This window comes from Meriones unguiculatus, chromosome 10 (genome assembly GCF_030254825.1).
Source record: "Meriones unguiculatus strain TT.TT164.6M chromosome 10, Bangor_MerUng_6.1, whole genome shotgun sequence".
Lineage (NCBI taxonomy): Eukaryota > Metazoa > Chordata > Mammalia > Rodentia > Muridae > Meriones > Meriones unguiculatus.
The window spans coordinates 32,844,816-32,864,465 of record NC_083358.1 but is presented as its reverse complement, the minus strand read 5'-3'; the positions used below and the strand labels follow the sequence as shown (position 1 = coordinate 32,864,465).

General features: G+C 52.3%; 1 protein-coding gene across 9 annotated transcripts in view; it reads right to left on the bottom strand.

Annotated features, from left to right (window-relative positions):
* The window catches only part of Kifc3 (kinesin family member C3), a 90,761-nt gene that overhangs the window by 16,591 nt on the left and 54,520 nt on the right, over positions 1 to 19,650 (bottom strand). For 2 of the 9 annotated variants that reach the window (XM_060392164.1, XM_060392162.1), the window contains exons 1-5: positions 18,168 to 18,296; positions 13,505 to 13,709; positions 10,814 to 10,956; positions 5,801 to 5,939; positions 3,073 to 3,254 (exon numbers count right to left, since the gene is read on the bottom strand). In XM_060392164.1, the coding sequence (XP_060248147.1) occupies positions 3,073 to 3,254; positions 5,801 to 5,939; positions 10,814 to 10,956; positions 13,505 to 13,709; positions 18,168 to 18,281 (783 nt within the window). In that variant the 5' untranslated portion in view covers positions 18,282 to 18,296. Of the gene's footprint in view, positions 1 to 3,072; positions 3,255 to 5,800; positions 5,940 to 10,813; positions 10,957 to 13,160; positions 13,386 to 13,504; positions 13,710 to 18,167; positions 18,360 to 19,650 lie in introns of those variants that run through there. The other 7 variants (XM_060392166.1, XM_060392167.1, XM_060392165.1 and 4 more) reach the window with 6 other exon arrangements.

Here is a 19,650-nt window from a genome sequence, read left to right as displayed (position 1 = left end):
TCTGGAGAGCCGAGACAACTCCCTAAGACCCGAGACCAAAACCCTAACAGCATTTTCTAGAGACTTCACAACAAAACAAATTCATGCTAAAAGTCATATGCAAACTCAAAAGATACGGAGCAGATAAGTCTTGAACAAGAAAAAGGAAGGTGGGAGTCTGTATCGACTGCAGTATTGCAGCAATCAAAGCAGTGTGTCTATGGCAGAAAGACAGACATGAAGACAGAAAGGACAAGCAAGTCCAGAAATAAACCTCACCTATGTTCTAATGACTTTGACAGGTGTGCAAAGTACAAGCTTTTTGGCAGTTGGGAGTGGCAAACTGGGTCTCCACGTGTCAAATAATGAAGCTGGGCCCTTTCCCACATAACACATAGTAATATACAAAAAGAAAAGCAAATGGAACAAAGACCCAAACACAAGAAATTAAATAATAAAGCTCTTAAAAGAATACAGAGAAAAACTTTATGACACTGAATTTGGCAGTGATTGTTTTGACATGGACCCTAAAACACACTTTAGAATAAAATAGCTAAGTGGTCTTTGCAAAAATTAACTTTTGTACTAATACAGCCCTACAAAAACCACAGGTATGGGGATGGAGAGATGGTATGGGAGTGAAGACTAGCTGCTCCCTGTCCAGGTATGATTCCCAGCAACCACACTGCGGCTAACAACGCCAGTCCCACAGGATCTGATACCCTCTCTGGTACATACAGGTACCACGTACCTGTAGAAGGCCAAACACATACCTACAGACACCTACAGAGCTTCAGGAATCACCCCCCAAAACACAAGACACCAAGCAGAAAGGTAACCACTGAGTGGGAGGAACTGTGAAAACCAATTACTGAGAAAGACTTTATATCTAGAAAAACCACAACTCAACAACAGACATCAAATCACCTGGATTGAAAAATGAAGAACTTGGCTGTGGTGGTGCATGCTTTTAAACCCAGCACCCAGGAAGCAAAAGCAGGTAGATCTCTGAGGTTGAGGCCAGCAAACAAACAAACAAAAACAAAAGAGGAAGGAAAGAAAAAGGAACTTAAAACCCAAAACGAGACGCCATTCCACGCCCACTGAGGTGGCTGTTAAATAAATGTCAATGAGGATACAGAGAAAGCAGACCTCTGGGCACTGCTGGGGAACATGGGAATGGTACAGCCACCTTGGAAAGCTCCTCAAATAATTAAAGACTGAGGTGCACTCCTACAGTCCCAGCCTTCAGGAGGCAGAGACAGATTACTGGCTGTGGGTTCAAGCCACACTGGTCTAAGTAGTGCATTCCAAGCCAGCCAGGGCTACATAGCAAAACTCTTGTCTAAGAAAGAAAAAAAGTAAAATGGTAAATACAACAAATTGAGTCAGCTGTGTAGCTTAAACCCATAATGCCCAGTGTACAGGAAGCAGCAAGCACAGAAGGGTCATCCCAAGTTCAACAGCAGCTGGAGCTAAGATGAGATCTCATCTTAGTAAGGCACAGCAGCATACACCTCTAATCCCAGCACTTGAAAGGCAGAGTTTGAGGCCAGACTGCTCTACACAGGAAGTTCTAGGCCAACCAGAGCTACACAGTGAGACCCTGTCTTTTAAAATGAAGAAGAAGAAAAAAAAAAAAAGAAAGCCCTGTCTCAACAATAAATAAACAAAAATAAATGACGATGGGGGTTGGAGAGATGGCTCAGAGGTTCAGAGCACTGGCTGCTCTTTCAGGGGTCCTGAGTTCAATTCCCAGCAACCACATGGTGGCTCACAACCATCTGTAATGAGATCTGGTGCCCTCTTCTGGTGCGCAAGTGTACATGTAAACACAACATTGTATACATAATAAAGATTTTTAAAAAACAAATAAATAAATAATGAAACCTACATGGTTCAGTAATTCCAATTCTGGGCATATACACCACAGAACTGAGAGCAGAGACTTGAAGTGTCTTGTACAAAGACCTGTACAAAGGTATTGGTAGCGATATTAAGCACAGTGCCCAAAAAGTGGGCACTACCCACTGTGGAGTTAATAGAAAAATCAGGATGAGAGGGCTAATTAGTGTGTTCCAGGGCACACGGGGCTAGACCAAGAGCTTATCTCAGAAAAACTAACAGCCAACAACACAAAGCAACAAAACCCACTGTGAGGCTCAGGGAGGCAAGGGTCCACAGGAACAGCACCGCCCCCACCACCACCACAGGACACCACACTTTAAAGTTCATAACCACCTTCTTATCCACACCGACCCCTCTGATAACCACAGAGCCACACTCACCAGCCTGGCTGGAAATTGGAAAATGAGTATCACAGGGCAGACAACGCTCCCTGCGGCGTCACAGCCAGAACAGTCTCGGGCAGATCTATTTCCAGGTTTCAAAGCCACACCTGCCCCTACGACGAGCTGCAGCACAGAACAGCATCATTCGCTTCCTGGGAGCAGCACGTCTGGGTTCTGTTGTCACATCGTTTACATAGGAGCAAATGAGGCGCAGACTGGTAGTTACTAGCCAGGGCCATAGGGCTAATGAGTCAGGGTTTGCCCCCGGGTCCAGGCCCAAAAGGTTGGCCATGTCTCCATGGGATCAGACCCTACGGAGAGCAGCTCACAGTAGGAGCTACAAGTATCAATTAAGAGTATTACAAGTATTTATTAAGAGCACTGTAATAAATAAACAGGTAATCTAAAGGCTCACTGATACAACCTGAGCAGAGGCGAGGCACCACTTGGAATTCCCAGGTCATCTGAGGCCTGAGGGTGGGTTGGAGGTCCTCCTTAAAGGTGATGAGAGAACAGGGCCAGGGATACCAGAAAAACTGGGCACTTCGATTTCAAGTTCCCCTCTTAAGAAGCAAATAGAGTTCATCAATTAGGGTGAAGATGTTTTTGGCTGGGAAGATGCTCAGGTGCTAAAGACACTTGCTGCCAAGTAAGACGACTTGAGTTTGAACCTCCGCATCCTGAAGCATCTCTCCAAACCAGAAGAGTGACACCATCTGATTTCTGGTAGGGTCCAGGTGCCTCTGACCTGCTCCACAGTGGGCAGTGATTGGCCTCTGGTTGTCCCTGCCTCCCCAGGTACCTGGTTCTGCAGCTGGGTGGTTGTGGCTTGCCGGTCACTGTCATGGAGGGCCAGCCTCTCCCGAAGGACTACCAGCTCCTCCTGAAGCTGGGACATGGCCTCCACGGTCCTATGTACCACAGGGTCTGGGCCTGGTGACCCCGACAGGCTTGAGCACCTCCCGATGCCAAAGAGCCGCCCACCTACAAGCAAAGTAGTGGCTGATCAGCAGGACTGTGGAGGTCTGCCTGGAGGAGGTGGCCATCACGACGGGGCGCACCATCAGGATGGGATGAGGATACAAAGAGGTGAAGGCTAAGACAAGGTCTGAAGGCTACAGCAAAATGGTTTTGCAGGGGGCCTTCAGGTTCACCTTTAACAGTAGCTCTGGGGACAGAACTGCCTAAACCAAGACTTTGAAAAGCAACTTTTACTGAATCCCCTCAAAGCGGTGTGTTCCAGGCCAGGGCTACTGCCTCTCTCAGTGGCCAGCCTTCAGGCAGTTTCCACTGAGAGAGAAAGGAGGCCTACTCAGAAATGGCTCTTCATGCTAATTCACACTCTCTCAAAAGCACAGCAGAGAGGACCAGGCTTTCCCAGCTGCTCTGTGGGAAGTGGTTACCTGTGCATGGAAGAGTTTGGACAAGGGAAAGTGTGCAAGCGCAACGCATCAGGGCACAGACAGGCCAGCACACTCTCAGGCTGATGCCTGCACATGGGGACCACTCAGGCACAAGAAAGGGACAAACACCAAAGCAGGCAGGGCCTCAGCTCCCCCTCCCACATTTTCCACTGTTCTGTCATCAGGAGGGAGACAGGACAAGCATCCAGGGGTCGTGATCTCCAATGGGGCTATGGTGCTTGTTCCAAAGCACTGAAGAGGACCACGGCCTGTGCAGAGAGGAGCCAGCAGAGGTCCAGTAGAATCCGAGAAGGATTTGCCTCTTCCCCTCAGCAGCTCAAGTGGGACCTGCAGAGTGCCAGGGGTGCAGAGGGGAGCTGCTGGCCAGTGGGCCTTCCACTTGGTTTCAGCCTTAGCTCCTGCTTCTCCCAGAGGTGAGGGGCCTCCTGGCGCCTGACCCCCATACCACTAGCACCCTCGACAGCAGTTCTGTAAAGTGCCAGAGTGGCACAGGAAAACGGGAGTGGGGAGATTCAGCAGCTGTAGCTAGGATGACTGGGGTGAGGGGTTCTTTTCCCATGAGCGGGGCCGGTGTCCTCTCCTTCCAGAGAGCTGAGGCTTGACAATCCCTGCTTGGCAAGTGGCCTCAGCTGTGTGGCTCTGCATGTGACACAAGCATGAAAGTCACACAGAGCTGGCCCAGTCTCTGTGACCTATTCTAGAGGGGAACAAGGGCAGCCCGATGCTTCTAGGCCAGCACACGGGGCTGCCACGGGTGACAGGTGATCGGTGTGGCCACAGGCTGCATTGGTGCCCAGCAGAATGTGCTGGGCTCGGCTGAGGGCTGGTCTTGCCTTCTGAGTCACATGGAAGGGACCCTGCAGGCTCTTCCTATGCCAAACAGGGACAGTGTGCCTAGCGCAAAAGCAGCCTGGGAAAGGATCCCATAGGTAACACAGATGTGACTGTCTGTCACAGGCCTCAGCAGTCCTGTCATCCGTGACTCGGCTTCTTTCCTGGGAGGCTCTGAGCTCCAAACCTCAGCACGGTACCCTGTGTAGGGGACCAGGAGTTGAGTGGAACCTGTGGAGTCATGGGTAGTGGAAGAAACACTCTTGAAGAAGCTAAGCGAGCTCTGAGAATGGGAAGAAGGGAAGAGAGGTGATGCCCAAGAGGGTGCTTGAGCAGAACACGCCCTGTGCTGAGGGAGCTACCACCTAACAGGTCAGTTTCTGGAGGCATGGCCCACCACAGGGCCCAGGGCTCAGGGGCTGTGGCAGTCCTCATTGCTAAGAGGACCTAGCCTTCCTCTTCTGGGCTTATCCTACCTAGCTGGCCAGATGGTGGCCATTTTGAAAACCTGGCTGCCCATCACTTACCTGGACCCTACATCTGCCCTGAATCTAGGTGGACCAGGGCTCATGCAGAACAGGCGCTGGCTCCAATCCAGAGGAGGGAGTGACCTCCTCCAGCACCCCAGCAAGTTCAGACACACAGGCTGAAAGGACAGCACCTTTCCCCCATTCTCCTGGCCTTGCCCTCAGGCTCCCTGGGATGTTCTTTCCCTGTGATTGCCCGGCCAGTACTTACTGCTAAAAACCCAACCGACTGCAAAGGAGCCTGGAGAACCTTCTAAATTCAGTCAGCTGTAGGTGCCAACAGGGAGGAAGAGGATAACAGAACCACACGCTTATTTTTCTCAGCCTGAAGGGAGGGGAAACAAATCCCTGCCCTCTGGAGCCTCTCACCAGAACATAGCCAGGCCTCTGCTGAAGACACCAGTGGCGTCTGGGAGGCTGCTCCTGGGCCCTGCTTTAGATGGGTGCTGGGAAAAGACAAAAAGATGGGAAATTCAACCCCAGCCTCTGGTGGCCAAGGTCTCTTATCACTGGGTGGAGCCCTGGTGGCCCTGGGACAAGGGGCAGGACAAGAAAGAGGACAGACACCCACTGTCCGTGGATCTGGAAGAAGCTGGCTGGAGTCTCAAGTTCATGTCAGGTGGTCAGTCTGGCTGTGCCACCTTCAGCTGTGGAACAGCACCGGATAGCTAGGACTGCACGGGAGCCTCCCTCCTCGACTAGCTCAGCCAGAGCGTGTCAGGTGGATGGTGGGGCTGACCTCCTTTACCTGTTTTTCCTACATTCACGGTACCACCAGCTTCGGGGGCCTTCCGGTCCCGCCTGGGGGCCGGCGCCTGCCTCTTCAGGAGCTTGTCTTCTTTCGTCCCCTGACTCTTGCTCTCGCACCCCTTGTCCTGCAGGGCCTGCTGCCAAGACACAACCAGAATCCTCTCGTGAAGGGGACTGTGCTGAGGAGGGACCCTTGCCCTGGGATGGTGAGCATTCTGGTCCCAGGGCCCAGCAGTGTCTTCATGGAGGATGGACAAGCAGTCCTGCCTGGGGTCCTGGGAGGCCAGACTAGCGTCCCCCAGGAAGATGACGGTACTTTACTCTTGGGCTCCACGGTAGTCAGCCTCCACACCAGTAAAAAAGGTTCATAAATAAGTACCTATGTCCCCCAGGTGAGGTCTGTGATATCCCTGCAGGCTCCAAGGGGCAGGAGACACCGGTATGTGAACATCCTGTTTCTATCAAGCCTCATCATCGCAGGTCACTCTCCAGACCTGCCATACACACAACATTCTTGGGGAAACTACCTTGTACACCTTGGCAGATGGCTTCTCACTCCCAGGACTAGGAGGCTGCATGACCATCTGACCAGGAGAATGACCACCCTGCCTCCTTTTACACTCTGTCCCATGGAGCTATCCACAGGCAATGTGATCCCATGTCCTGGTCAGGGGAGTGAGGCAAAGGTGGCTGGGCTGGAACAGATGAGTGGAGGGGTGGAAATGGGTGCTTCCTTCAAAGACATCCTGTATAGCGCACAATAGATACCAAGCAAGGGTCAGAACAGTGTGGGAAAGTGTGAGCTCATTTGAGGGTGATACCTGAGATACAGGTGAACAGGAACTGGAGTGCTCCCAGACAGTGGGCCTACGTGTGTGCTCAGTGGGGAGGTGTGCACACACGGAGGCCCACTAAGGTAGAAATGGGAGCAACTTAAATTTGGGAATGGAAATTAACTTCACAACAGGAGAAAAGGATTTGAGCAGACAGGGCCTTCCAAGTCATTCTGGACCCATCTGTGGTTCAATGTTTTCACCTTATAAACAGTTTGCTTTGTTTATGTCCACAGAGGCATCTGGAAAGAGGCTTTTATGCCTTCTCAAGTCAAGTGTTGCTTCTATTTTTTTTTTTTTTTAATTTACGGGTTCTCACTCTGTAGCCTTGGCTGCCTGGAACTTACAGAGATTCATCTGCCTTTGCCTCCTCACTATTTTACTGGAATTAAAGGTTTCTGCCAATCTCTTTATTTTTAAACGCTCAGTACAAGGAGGGCAAAGCCCCAGAGAGATAGCATGCCACCTGTACACTGTGTGGTTGCGAACAAATTCTGCACCCACCCTGCACCTTTCCCTCCTCCTCAGTCTAGAACCACTAATATCTGCCCTCTAGTGCCAGTGGGCAAAATAATGACAACAGCGAGGTACACTTAAAGCGCCTTGCATACAGTAGGTGCCACATAGATAGCCTGGATAGGTTTATAGTTTTTCTAATCTCCACTCTTTCACTTTGAGCGTCAAAATGCCAATCAAAAGAACTGCAAGAATGAAAATCGCCTGGCAGGTGCCTGATTAGCCACACCCTCAGCCTCTTTCTCCTTCCTCTCTTGTATTTAGGAAATTTCTCAGCTTAATTTTATCCCCACCCTTCAACCAACTGCTACACAATCTCAAGCAGGCTGGGGGAGGTGGGGGTGGCAGGGACAGCAACAGTTGGAAGTTTCTATTTGCCCTCAGACAGGAGCAAAGGTTACACTATTTTTGGGCTGCTGGCCGAAGAATAGGAAAGACAGACGCCCCAGAGGGGCGGGGGGGGGGAGGTGCTGGGAATTCCTACAATACCCTTGGAGCTACTACTCAGGCGTTACTTGCTGGAGCAAGGCTGGACTAACTGAGCCTGTGACCTGCAGGTCGCCTCACTGTGCTTGGGACACAGTTCAGCAGAGAGCCTTATCCATAAACATGGCAGAGCTCTGCAGGGGCCGGAAGGACATGAACTTGGAAGCCAGTCGCTAACGGCTTCTGAATGGAACGTCAGCAGAACTGCAGAGCCCAGGCCTCCGTAGCAGCCACAGCCTGGGACCCTATAATCAAAGCTCAAGAACAGGGCCACCACCCAGCTGAGCTGCAGCTCCTCACCACAACCTCCCGATTTAACTTCCCTCTGGTTTCCTTAACTGTTGTCTCACCAGACCCTCTCTCCTCGAAGACCTCACAAAGGAAAGAAGTATGGTCGGTTCAGATTGCAGAAGAATCTCACGAGAACCAAGAGAAACGGTAAAACAAAGGCTGTCCCTGAAACACCGTCATCACGAGGGCAGCAGGCCAGGACTGCATCTGCTGGAGGGAGGATGGCTCAAAGCTGCGTGTTCTCCCAACACCCATCCTGCCTCCTAGCCGCACTTGCTTCATCCCAGCTCCACACACTGGCTACCTGGAGGGCCAGGATGTGTGCGTGAGGCCCGAAGAAGCTTGGTAAAAAGCCAAGCATGGTGGCTTATGCCTATAACCACAGCACGTGGGCACTTGAGGCAGGAGTATCTGCCATGAGTTCCAAGCCAGCCCACGTTACGGAGGGAGTCTCTGTCTCAAAAACAAAGAAAGAAGAGGAGGGATTTTGAGTCCTCTCTCTTAACCCTGGCACTCATGCTCTGAAGTCATGTTCCTGGTGCTCTCCTGATTATATTCAGGCATCTGAGGCCACATGGGGCCTCTGCCGGGCTACCACCTCTCTTTCCCCTCTCACCATCCTGTACCTGTGCTAAGGATGCATTCGCACAAAGCAGCCAACCCATAAATATCTGTTCAGCAAATGCATGTATTAAAATATTTATGGGGCGGGGCAAAGAGAGCACTTAGCGATTGAGAGTATTGACTGCTCTTCCAGAGGACCCAGGTTCAATTTCCAGGACCCACATAGTGGCTCCTGACCACCTGTAACTCCAGTCTAAGGAGATCTGATACCTTCTTCTGGCCTTTGAATACATGTGGTGCAGACACATACCCAGGCAGACACCTATACTCATAAAAATAAAAATAAATCTTTAAAAAATATACCTTAAATAAAATAAATTTTAAAAGAAGAGCACTTGCTGCTTTTGTAGAGAACCTAGGTTCAGTTCCCAGCGCCCACATGGTAGCTACAGGGATCTGATTCCTTCTTCTGGCATCCTCAGGTAGCAGGTACTAGGTATGCACATGGGGTGTGTGTGTGTGTATACACATATATACACGTATATATAGGCAAACAATCATACACATAAAAATAAAATCTTAAAAACAAACAAACCCCACACCAAACTAAGGCAGTTGGGTATGGTAACACACACCTTTAATCACAGTGCTTGGGAGACTGACTGGGTAGATCTCTGCGAGTTTAAGGCCGGGCAGGGCTAAAATAGCGAGATCCTGTCTCGAAACAAAGCAACAACAGACTGATGTGAACCAGCAAGATGGCTCAATGGATGAAGGCGTCTGATGCCCCGAGTTCTGGTCCCCAGAACCTGGCAGGAGAGCTGCCTCGCACAAGTTGTTCTCCAGCCTCCACAGGCACTGTGCTGCCCCGACACCCATGCCACTGCATACCCCCACACACAAGTTGTGTAAAAGATGAACATCACGACTGCTTGGACATCGAAGGAGCTCACTGTGATCAGAGACAACACACAGGGCAGACACGGAGGATCCTACCATCCTCCGTGGTGGTGATGGGATGAACTGCAGGCCTCGTGTGTGCCAGGCCCAGCGCTCTAATGCTCACGCACACACACACACACACACACACAGCCCAGTTAGAGTTTATGGGAAGATCGAGAGTAGAATATTGTGCAGTAGTTGAGGGACTGGAGGTAGTTCTCCATGACTAACGTGTGTGAAGACATCTCGAAGATGGCTGTGAAGGAGACAGCAAGTCGCAGAGCGATGTGGAAGGGGAAATACAGTGTACCACCACCCTGTAACTGGTGGTGGTACGGTAAGGTTAAGTGGATGAAGAGGAACCTTTCACAGTGGACTTGCAAAAGGACTAAAAGATGGGCATCCAGCTGCTAGGGATTGAACTGTGAATTCTTTAAATTCTTTATGCCATTTGGGGTTTTGTTTGTGATTTTGAGACAGTTTCTCTGTGTAGACTTGGCTGTCCCTGGACCTGGCTTTGTAGACCAGGCTGGCCTTGAACTCAGAGAGCCGCCAGCCTCTGCCTCCTACACCATTTTTTTTATACCTCTTTACTCCATTTGTAATCAAGTAGTTGTTTTTAGTAGTTCTGATCTCAGCCCTACTATGTGACTAGCAGCAAACTGCTTAACCACTCTGAGCCTCCCTGTCCTCATCTCTAAAATTCATATAAGACAGTATCTTTCTGCTGAGACATGAGTTTGAATGCCTGTGTTCCAAAACAGTGTTGAATAAAAACCACTAGCTCTTCGTATTATTCCTACAATCAAATTCCCCCCGCCCCTTTTGAAAATCAATGACAACTGCAGAGGAAAAAAAATCTCCCCCCACTCCCCAACATCTCCCTTTGGACTCTGTGAGCCAGAGTCTATGAATCCCTGGCTGGCCTGGAACTTGCTTTGTAGACAAGGCTAGCCTCAGACTCACAGAGATCCTCCTGAATCTGACTCATTTAGGATTAAAGACATGCACCGTGTCCAGCCTGACCCTCCCTTTGATTCTTCAAACAAGGGAACACAGGCATTGTCCACACAGAAATAAACAGCTCCCCCAAACCAGCTCCCCCAATATCTCCTCCAGCTCTACAAATCTTACCAAAGCCCTCACTTCCTACCTCAGCCAGGGTGTGGCTGAACCACTCCCGTCACCTTAGAGATCTTCCCTGAGATAAACTGTAAGGCATCCTGTTGCATTCATTCAGGCTCTCAGCTGTGGGCTGCAAAGGGCTAGCCAACAGGTGCCTGGCTCTTCTCCCTGACAGACCCAGCTGCTGGAGCTCAGAGGACCAGAGCACACAGCCACACTCACCCTTGCCCCTGCATCTGAGAGCTGGAGCTTACCTGTACTGTCAGGTAGAGTCTGTGGGGACTCCGAGGGCGGGGCCAGTCCACACTGAGGGCCCTGCACTGTGCCAGAGACGGCCGAGCTGTGCTCCGGGCGGTGGAGTCTTCCTCACCACCAGTTAGGATATCTTTTCCACGCCCTGTCCCAGGACAGACAGACAAGTGAGATGACATATTTGGCAGCTCAGCTTTTTCCCCCTCTGATCTGCCCAGGTGTTGACAGCAGGGCCTCACATGGCCTCACAGGCTCTCTCCACAAAGGAGCACAGGTAGGGACAGGGTGGGGCTGCCCGATTCCCTTACTGAAAGGGACCCTGAGATTCTTTCCTAGAAGGTACCCAAGACCCTGCCAGGGACTTCCCAGTTGCCACAGTGGCTTTCAGGGTCCAAGCTTGTTCAGCAGCTCCTCTGCAGAGAGCAGCAAGAGGAAGCCAAGATATTGGGTGGTTGAGCTATATACCACAGAGAAACAGTTTTAATATCCAGGCTGCCTCTAGGTGGCAATTTCTCCCTTGCCTTCATTAAAAGCAAACCCCACCGGGTAACCTGGTCCCCGCTGTTTCCAGAAGAATACCCAGGAACAACTGAAGTGCATGCTCTGGGGCCTCTACGGGGACAGGACACCTGCCCTCCAGCCTGTCCAGGGTGGGAAACGGTACTGGCCTTACTGTCAGACTGCAGAGCCACAGGCTGGAGAGAAGGCTCAGCCCCAGAGCACACACGGCTCTTGCGAAGGCCTGGAGTTTTGTCCCCAGCACCCAGACACTCACACTGTCCCCAGCATTCACAACTGCCTGTAAGGCCAGCTCCAGGCCATCTGATGCCTCTGAACTCTGTAGGTACCTCTACTCATGTGCATTTAACCAGACACAGATATACATATAAATCAAAACTAAAATAATAAATATTTTAAAAAGTCAATTCAACAGAAGCTTTTTCACCAGACACATGCATTTTAATCCTAGCACTCAGAAGGAGAGAGGCAGACAGATTTCTGTGAGTTCAAAGCTAGCCTGCCTGGTCTACATAGCAGGAAATTATAGTAAGACCCTGTATTTAAAGAAGAAGAAAAAAAAAAGCACAGCCATGACCCTGGGATAAACTAATATCCTGAGGGCATAATCCCATAGTGAGGGTCAAAGAGGACTAAACGCAGCAAGTGCCCACCCTGTGCCAAAACCACAAAGGACCCACAGATGTTAGCCATTAGGACGGTGATTGCCATCACACCACCCAAGCAGGTGAGGACATTCCCCTGGTCTGAAAGGGAGAAAACCAGAGATCTTGAATGGTTGTGACATGCCTAGTGTCACAAAAGGCTTGTATTAAAACCCCATGTACCAACTGATCCTGGCTGACTATCCCTTCCAAGATGACAACGACATTAGCAGGGGATATCTGGAGGGGACTGGGGTGCCCTTTTCTGACTGAGACTCTTAAGTGCCAAGCCTAAACCTGCCTGTCACAGTACTCATTACACACACACATAAAATGAAGAGCTTGGTGAGCTTTCCAAGGTGATTTTTTTTTTTAACCAGAAAAGCCGCATTTGTCTCCATTACATTCACACCCTGGGAACAACCTTGTAGAGACCGTGCTTTGCCCTTCTCAAGCAACCTGCTTTGACTGACTCACAGAGCCCCTACTTTGCCTGAAGGCCCCTGGGATATAAGGGGATGGTCAGCCTGGGGCAACCACAGAAGTTGGAAGCTGGTCAAAGCACTGCCTGGCTGCCGCTGGCAGAGTGCATGTGCTACAGTTAGAAAGGGAGAGATAGGACTGTGCTATGGGCCATCTCTGAGCCTCCACGCATCCCCTTCTGTACACTAAGAGGCTTAGACCCACCTCCACGGCCTCATGACCCAGAGGGCCAGACTGGTAATCTGGACACTTCTCCCTGTGGGTCAGGAGCAAAAGGTAACAAATACCTGAAGGCAGTTCTCCAGGATAACTCTGCCTTCCCACACAACCAGGCACCCTGCCCACCTGCCCACACAGAGCTAGGGAAAGGGTCAAGGCAGCTTCCTCACCCCCACACCCAGCCCCTAACCAGAACGAAGAGCTGCTGGCTCCTTGACAGTCTCCGCACCTGGGATGTGACCCAGAAAGCTGACTTCGGGCAGCTCCCTAAGGTATAGCAGCCCAGGCTCCAGGACCCTCTCACATAGACCTGCTGGTAAGATCGCTTTGAAAGCAGCCGTGGGCTGTCTGACACCTAAAACCTAGGACCTGCTGGGCAACACTCTTGAGCAGCCTATATTCGCTCCTCACTCCTGCCCAGGGCAGCCTGGCGGAATCAGGTGTCGGTGATGAGCAGGGCACCCAGGAGGTCGGCTTCACCTACCTTGTTTACTGGCCTTCAGCTGACATTAGAGAGGACCCAAGTGAGATCTCAGAGTCCCTGACCTGGTTCGGCCGGCGGGAACGTGGCTGAATGCCGCCGTGCTATGGACTGTTAAAGTTTAACCGGCCCCAGCCTTCTCCTCCTCCTAGGCTGGACGCAGGGAAGGAGTACTCGGTGACGCTGCGCTGCGCTCCACGCCCAGCCGGCTCTGGGCTGCTGGCTACCCTGTAATTACCTGACAGCTCTGACTGAGTTTAGGAACGGCAGTGAGAAGCCTCAGTCTCATCTCTGGGATCTGGAGGAAGGAAGGGAAATGAAGAGGCATTCTAAAAATGCGGACTCACCAGTTCTCAACCTCCCCGGGCCGGTGTGTGGGAAAGGGCGGGCGGCTGGGCTGGCTGGGGCGGGGCGAGCCATCCCAGGCTTGGGCTCCTGGACCCGGCCCACTCTCCACAGGCCCCGCAGTGAAGGCGTGGCTCCCAAGTTCCACGTCCTGCGAGACGGGACCATGGCCCGGGGCTCAGCAACTTCTTGTGGGTGCCGGGCAGGCTGGGGAGAGAACAAGGGAAAAGGAGCTTTAATTAAGAGGAGTGGGTAGTCCACACGTTGTACCATCTGGAAGGGTCTACAAACAAGGATCACCTGCCAACCAGGATAGCAGCCCCAAGTGCAGCAACCCCTACAGGCCCTGGGCTCAGCGGAGGGGGCTTGCTACTGACTGCCATCTCCGAGAGGGCCCGGAGTCAGTGTGTCTGCCACCCACTGCGAAGATCTGCCAGAGGACATACCGGGTGACAGCCACACATGGAGAAACCTCCAGGACTATGCTTCCAAACAGTGGTGAGTTTAATCCTTTTCCTCCATTACATCTAATTGCACCCAGCTGCTTGCTTAAGTCTCAGCCTTCGGGCTGTGTCCCAAGCCAGTGGCCCAGCAGCTCATTCTCTGAGTACCAGCATCTCACTGAAGGGGAGCTCAGGAAAGGGTTGGCTTAGGGCCAGGGGCAAACTGGGTTTACATTCGGCAAATTCTCGGCACCAGTTCATTCACACGTGCAAGTAATACAGTGTTGAGGGTGTGGTAGGCACTCTGCCAGGCATCATTCAGTTCCCATTTCATAATCCTTTCCTGAGTGCCTACTGTGCGCTGAGCACCTAGCAGGAGAAATGGGGCCTCAAACTTCCAGTCAGAAGAGAGCAAACCTTCAATAAACCTTCACAGCTTCAGGTAAAGGTTTGCTGAAATGATGGCACAAGCCTTTAATCCCAGCACTCCAGAGGCTGAAATCTTTAGGCATTCAAGGCCAGCCTGGTCTACATAGCAAGTTCCAGGCCAGCCAGGGCTACACAGTGAAGCCCTGTCTCAAAACAAACAAATTTTTACAGTATGAGCAGTTTACAGGGAGATCAGAGGGATTTTCCGGGCCTGGAAGTGTAAGTGTGCATGGGAAGTGAACAAATGGATAGAATTCAAACACAAATCTTTATACTTGGAGTTTTTGTTTTGTTTTGGTTGAATCAGGGTGTCACTATGTAGCCCAGGCTAGCCTTGATTCTCCATCTTCCTCACCGCAAAAGTCTTTATTGTTGTACCTATTGTGTGCAGAGCAGCCTCAAGGACATTTAGGCTGACCAAACTTTTGCCCCAGATTCAGGCTGTGATGCCAGTTACAGAAACAAAGTGAGATTAAAGAGGCATTGTGGAATCTGAAGACTAAGTTGGGCATCCAAGTGACTTCCTACAGAGCTACCTGGATTGTTGGCCATTTTCACTTTCCCTACCCCTCACTGTACTTCCTGGCAGGCAGCAGGAACATGTTGAACAAGTCTCCCCACACTCTCTGACTCCCTGAGGGTGAGGGGCTCACAGAGCTGTGCCCACATGCTCCATGGTGGTTTACTGGATAATCCTCTCCAGGCTAGCTACCTAGGGTCAGAGCTAAAGGCCACCGCTGCTAAAGGTGAGGACAAAATTTGCAAGGCTGAAAAAGAGGGGAGGTGGTACTAAGTGAGGACAGGGCTAGGCTTGGGAGCAGGGGGTGGAAATAGTAACTGAAGGAAGAGGAAGGACTGAGAGGTGGCAGGAGCTGCCCAGGGCAAGCACAAAGTCCTCAGAAGTGGCTGCAGGGCAAGTAGGAAGGGCAGGCTAGACGGCCTTAGCAAAGTAAAAGAAAGCCCTAGGGGTCCTTTTAACAGAAGCCAAGGGGGAGCTGGGTATGGGGGCTCACACTCAAGGCCCAGACCAGCCTAGGTTGCAAAGCAAGTTCAAGGTGGCTCAAGGAATTGGAGAAGGCTAGGAGGCAGATGTTTCCTTTTTGGGGGGAAGTTCAGCTAGGATAAGGAGATGAACTGAGAGAATATGCTCTATAGGATGGGTGATCGGTAACACGTCGGGTAGACAGAGGGCCAGGAACAAAGCATCTAGAGTTAGGAGGAAAAAAAAAAAAAAAGAGCAAGAATCTGGCATTGGAGACTGAAGAATTGAGATCTGATGCTTACAGGGCCAAGTACTGAAGACAGTGGTCTCTTCCTTCCTTGACTGAAGGCAATGTGGGGCACTCACTGGGAGGGGGGTAGGGATATGGGAGAGAAGTGTCAGAAAGATTCTGACCAATGTAAGTAGCCCCCCACCACTGAGGCCCTGAGGTGGAAGAAGCAAGTGGAGCAGATACAAATGTCCCCTACCCCAGCAGCCTGGCTCAGAGCCAGGCACAAAGCCAGCCCTGCAGGCCGACCGGTGAGGATGGGTGGACCATGTGAGACCAATGTGGGATAGAGGATTCTAGGGGAGATCAGGCAGTCAAGGAGGGCTGTGCTATCAGGAAGGGAAGTTGGAGAGGCAGCCTGAAGAAAGAGGAAGGGTGTGTGCTAGGTCCCAGAGAGGAAAAAGCAGCCGAATTTAGCAGCTGGAAACCCCGGCATGAGGTCAGGAGTATCAAGGAATCTCAAACAGGCCTAGGATTCTAGGCCAAGAGAGAAAGGCACACTCTCCTATGCAGGTGTTGGCTCTAAGGCCTTGAGACCTCTACTAACCTAGAAGCCATGGGGTAGAGCTATGACACTAGTTCAGGCCTTGGCTCTGCCACCTAGGAGAATTCATTACCCATTCTTTGTCTAATCATCTCCATGTATAAAGTGGTGAGAACTTCACCTCACAGGGCTGGTATAAACATCAGACAGTGCACGTATGAAGTGTTGGCATATACAAAGAGCTCAAGATGCTATCTTTTAGTGCGGTGTCCCATTGGTGGGTGAAACACAGAGATCCTGGCTGGGGGAGGGGCGTGTGCCTCTCTGGGCCTAGGCAAGGATGGTGGAGCTGCCCTAGACCACAGTCATTGTAAAGACTGGAGTGGGGGCGGTTAGATTTCATAGCTTGGCGATAGCCTGGGTGAGCATTTTTTTGGGGGGTGGCTAGACTGATCTGGGTCATCCCAGGCACACAGAACATGTTCTGGGGCATCCAGATTTCAAACTCTCTGCTCCCTGCTACTCCTAAAGACAGCAGAACTAACAGCCACAAAGATACACAAAACCGTTCTGGAGCTGCATTCCTAGCAAATGATTCTCTCCGGCCAAGGAGATTGCCCCTTATGAAGGGCACCAGGGAGTAGGTCCTACCAGGCTAGGAAGGGCATTCACCGTCTGGAGCAGAAGGACACTCAGGAAGGTGAAGCTAGGGGTAGTCCCAAAGCCCCGGACCTTGCGATATGCATTGAATGGGGTGAGTGACAAACGGTACTTAATTTAAATCCAGCTTCCTCTGTAAAAGGTCTCAGGACCGGGCCTTTGACTGTGTCGGCCAGAGTTCTGCAGTTACTTGCAGTGGGAAGGCTGGAGGGGGCAGACAGCCTCTGGGCTCCCCCTCCCTGCGGGGATTCCTCAGCTGCAGCTGTCAATGACTTGATTCCTCACAGCTTGCAGCTTGCGAGGGGCATCTCTGAGGCCCTTCCTCCTAATCTAGGGGTTGTCGCACCCCACCCCGGGCCTGGCCGGAGAAAGAGAACTACCCGGGGACACAGAGGGAGGGCCCAAACAGCAGCCTTCCTGGGAGCGACCCCTGCGGAGGATGGGGGTGCCCTGGTTGACACGCAGCTCCCAGGTAGGCAGGCTCTGCACATTCCCTGCCAAGGAGACCTGAAGAGGGTCTAAGGCGGCGCGACCCCAGAGGCCGTGCCACCCTCACGTCCAGGGCAGAGCGAGATCCTCCGGCTGCACGAGGCAGCGGGACCCCGCGCAAGCCGGGTCTCTGTGGGGCCTGATCACAGTGCATGCGGCGGGTCGGGACACAGGCGTCCGCAAGCAGGGCGGGCGCGGCGCTCACCGGACGCGCCGGGAGGAGCCCATTCCAGTCCACCCCCAGCCAGCCGGGACCCCGACTCACCGGCCTGGCGGAGACAGGATCCCAGCGCCGCCGCAGCGCCCGGGGCTCGGCCCGCTCCGGCCCGCCCGCGCGAGGCAGCTCCACGCCGCCCGCCGCTGCCTCCTCGGCCCGCCCCGCGCCCGCCCCTCCCGCACTTTCCACAGGAAATGATTAACTCCGACCGCGGCGCGTTCCCATGGCAACGGGCCCGGGCGGCGGGGCGAGCGCGCACTCTCGCGCACGCGCCCGCCCCTGGCGCGTGCCCCCTCCAGTCCTACCCCCGACACAGGCTGGTACGTACTTGTGGGCTCACCCACTGGTGCACGAGCCCAGCCGGGCCAACCTAGCCTGCGCCTGCGGAGCAGGCTCACACCCTCCACCGCACACCACGTGCCTGTACACGCGCCCTCACCCAGCGCTCAGGTACGCAGGCTTCTCTCTCCCACCCCGGTATTAACATTGGGAAACGGTTCTGCACCCAAACCCAGGTGCAGAAGTTTCCCGCACTCCAGCTACGATTCACACACAGACTCAGATTTTCTTAAGAACACGTTCTCTCATTCTAGCAAACTCACACATGCCCTTGCACACGATCCAGATCAAGCACATACACACTTTCACCTGCTCTGCTACACAGGCACGCACCCTGTCTCTACAGGCGCCCAGCCCGCCGTATACCCTCTCCAGCTGCGCCCCTGCTCCCCAGCCAATGAACGTCTTCTCCGAGCAGCCGGCTTGGGGTTTGTTAAGGTAACACATTCCCTTAAGCTCCAGCACAACAGCTCCGGACTGCCACAGCCCCCAGTCCGTCTTTAAAAGCTCCTTCCTGGGGCGCCTAGGAGCCTCGGAAGAGGCCTTGGAGGAGAGCAGGCTCAGCCAGCCAAGAGAGACAGCTGACCCAGAGGAGCCACTCTGTTCTTTGTCTCCCAAACAGAGGAGCATTTATTTCAGCCACACTGTGCCCACTCCAGGGTGCGGAAGGAGAGAGTGTTGCAGGAGCCTATTTAGGGGAGGCTGATGGTCCCAGATAACTGGAGAAGGGGGGGGTCTACCCCTTCAGGCTTGGCAGGGATGGCCTAGGAGGGAACTGGAGATGGCCATGTCGCCTCAGATGAGCCTGCTTCCTGCTTCTGCTGTGGAGACCTGTGCCTGGGAGTGAAGAATCTGGACCACGATAGAGGGCAGGGCTTAGGGCTCGAGGGGGGCCTGGTGTCCGAACAGGATGGTAGGCCCACAGCTCTCCTGGAGGCCCTGTTTATGGGGAAGGGGTTCGTCTGTCATTAAAGTCTTCGTATAAAAACAGATGCCTTGTCTTGCTTGGGACACTGACATTAACTTCAACTTCCTTCTAGCAAAGCCAAAACCAGGTTGTTGTTGTTTTATTAATAAAAACATTTATTGTTCTCTTTTCTCCGATCACAAAAGTAGTAGATGTTCATTATAACCATAATCTCACCCACTAGAGATAAGTCTGCCAATACTTTATTTGGTATAGTCCTTTTCCCCTGTACACATAATAGACACCATTTATTCCTAGTGAGCACAGTGCCAGGCACTGTGCTGTGCTCTCTGGCAGAAAGATCCTGTTTGCCACTGGTGAGCCTGGGAGGTGGGCCCGAGGGAGGAAGAGTGCATGGGCCAGCGCTGAGGCGCACATCCCTTGGAGATGTGTGCACATGCACCGCAGAGCACCACCATAGGAGCACGGAAGCGCCAGCAAAGGAAAACCGACCAGGAGGAAGCGTTTTTAAAATTCCAGCAAGGCTCGAGCTTGAAATGTAAGAACTAATTGTTCAATGATTATTACGGATTTAAGAATTCACACTCTGCTGGTCCCAGGTGGCACGGGCCTGTCATTCTAGCCACTGGGGAGGCTTTAAGTTCAAAGTCTGCTGGCTACAGAATGTCACCGGGAACTGCATACCAGCTCCATTTCCCCGGCAGTTTCAGTGAAGGCTGCCAACTCTCCTGACCATGGGAAAAGTGAAAGATTTCCCAGAATCCTTGCCACTGGCCTTGATGCTTCCTGCCCACTCTAGGGAAGAGATGGAGCTGTCTAGGGCCAGATAAAAGGCAGTGGCCAGAAAGCAAACCTCCACCCACATCTGCAGGGCAAGGGGGCAGCAGT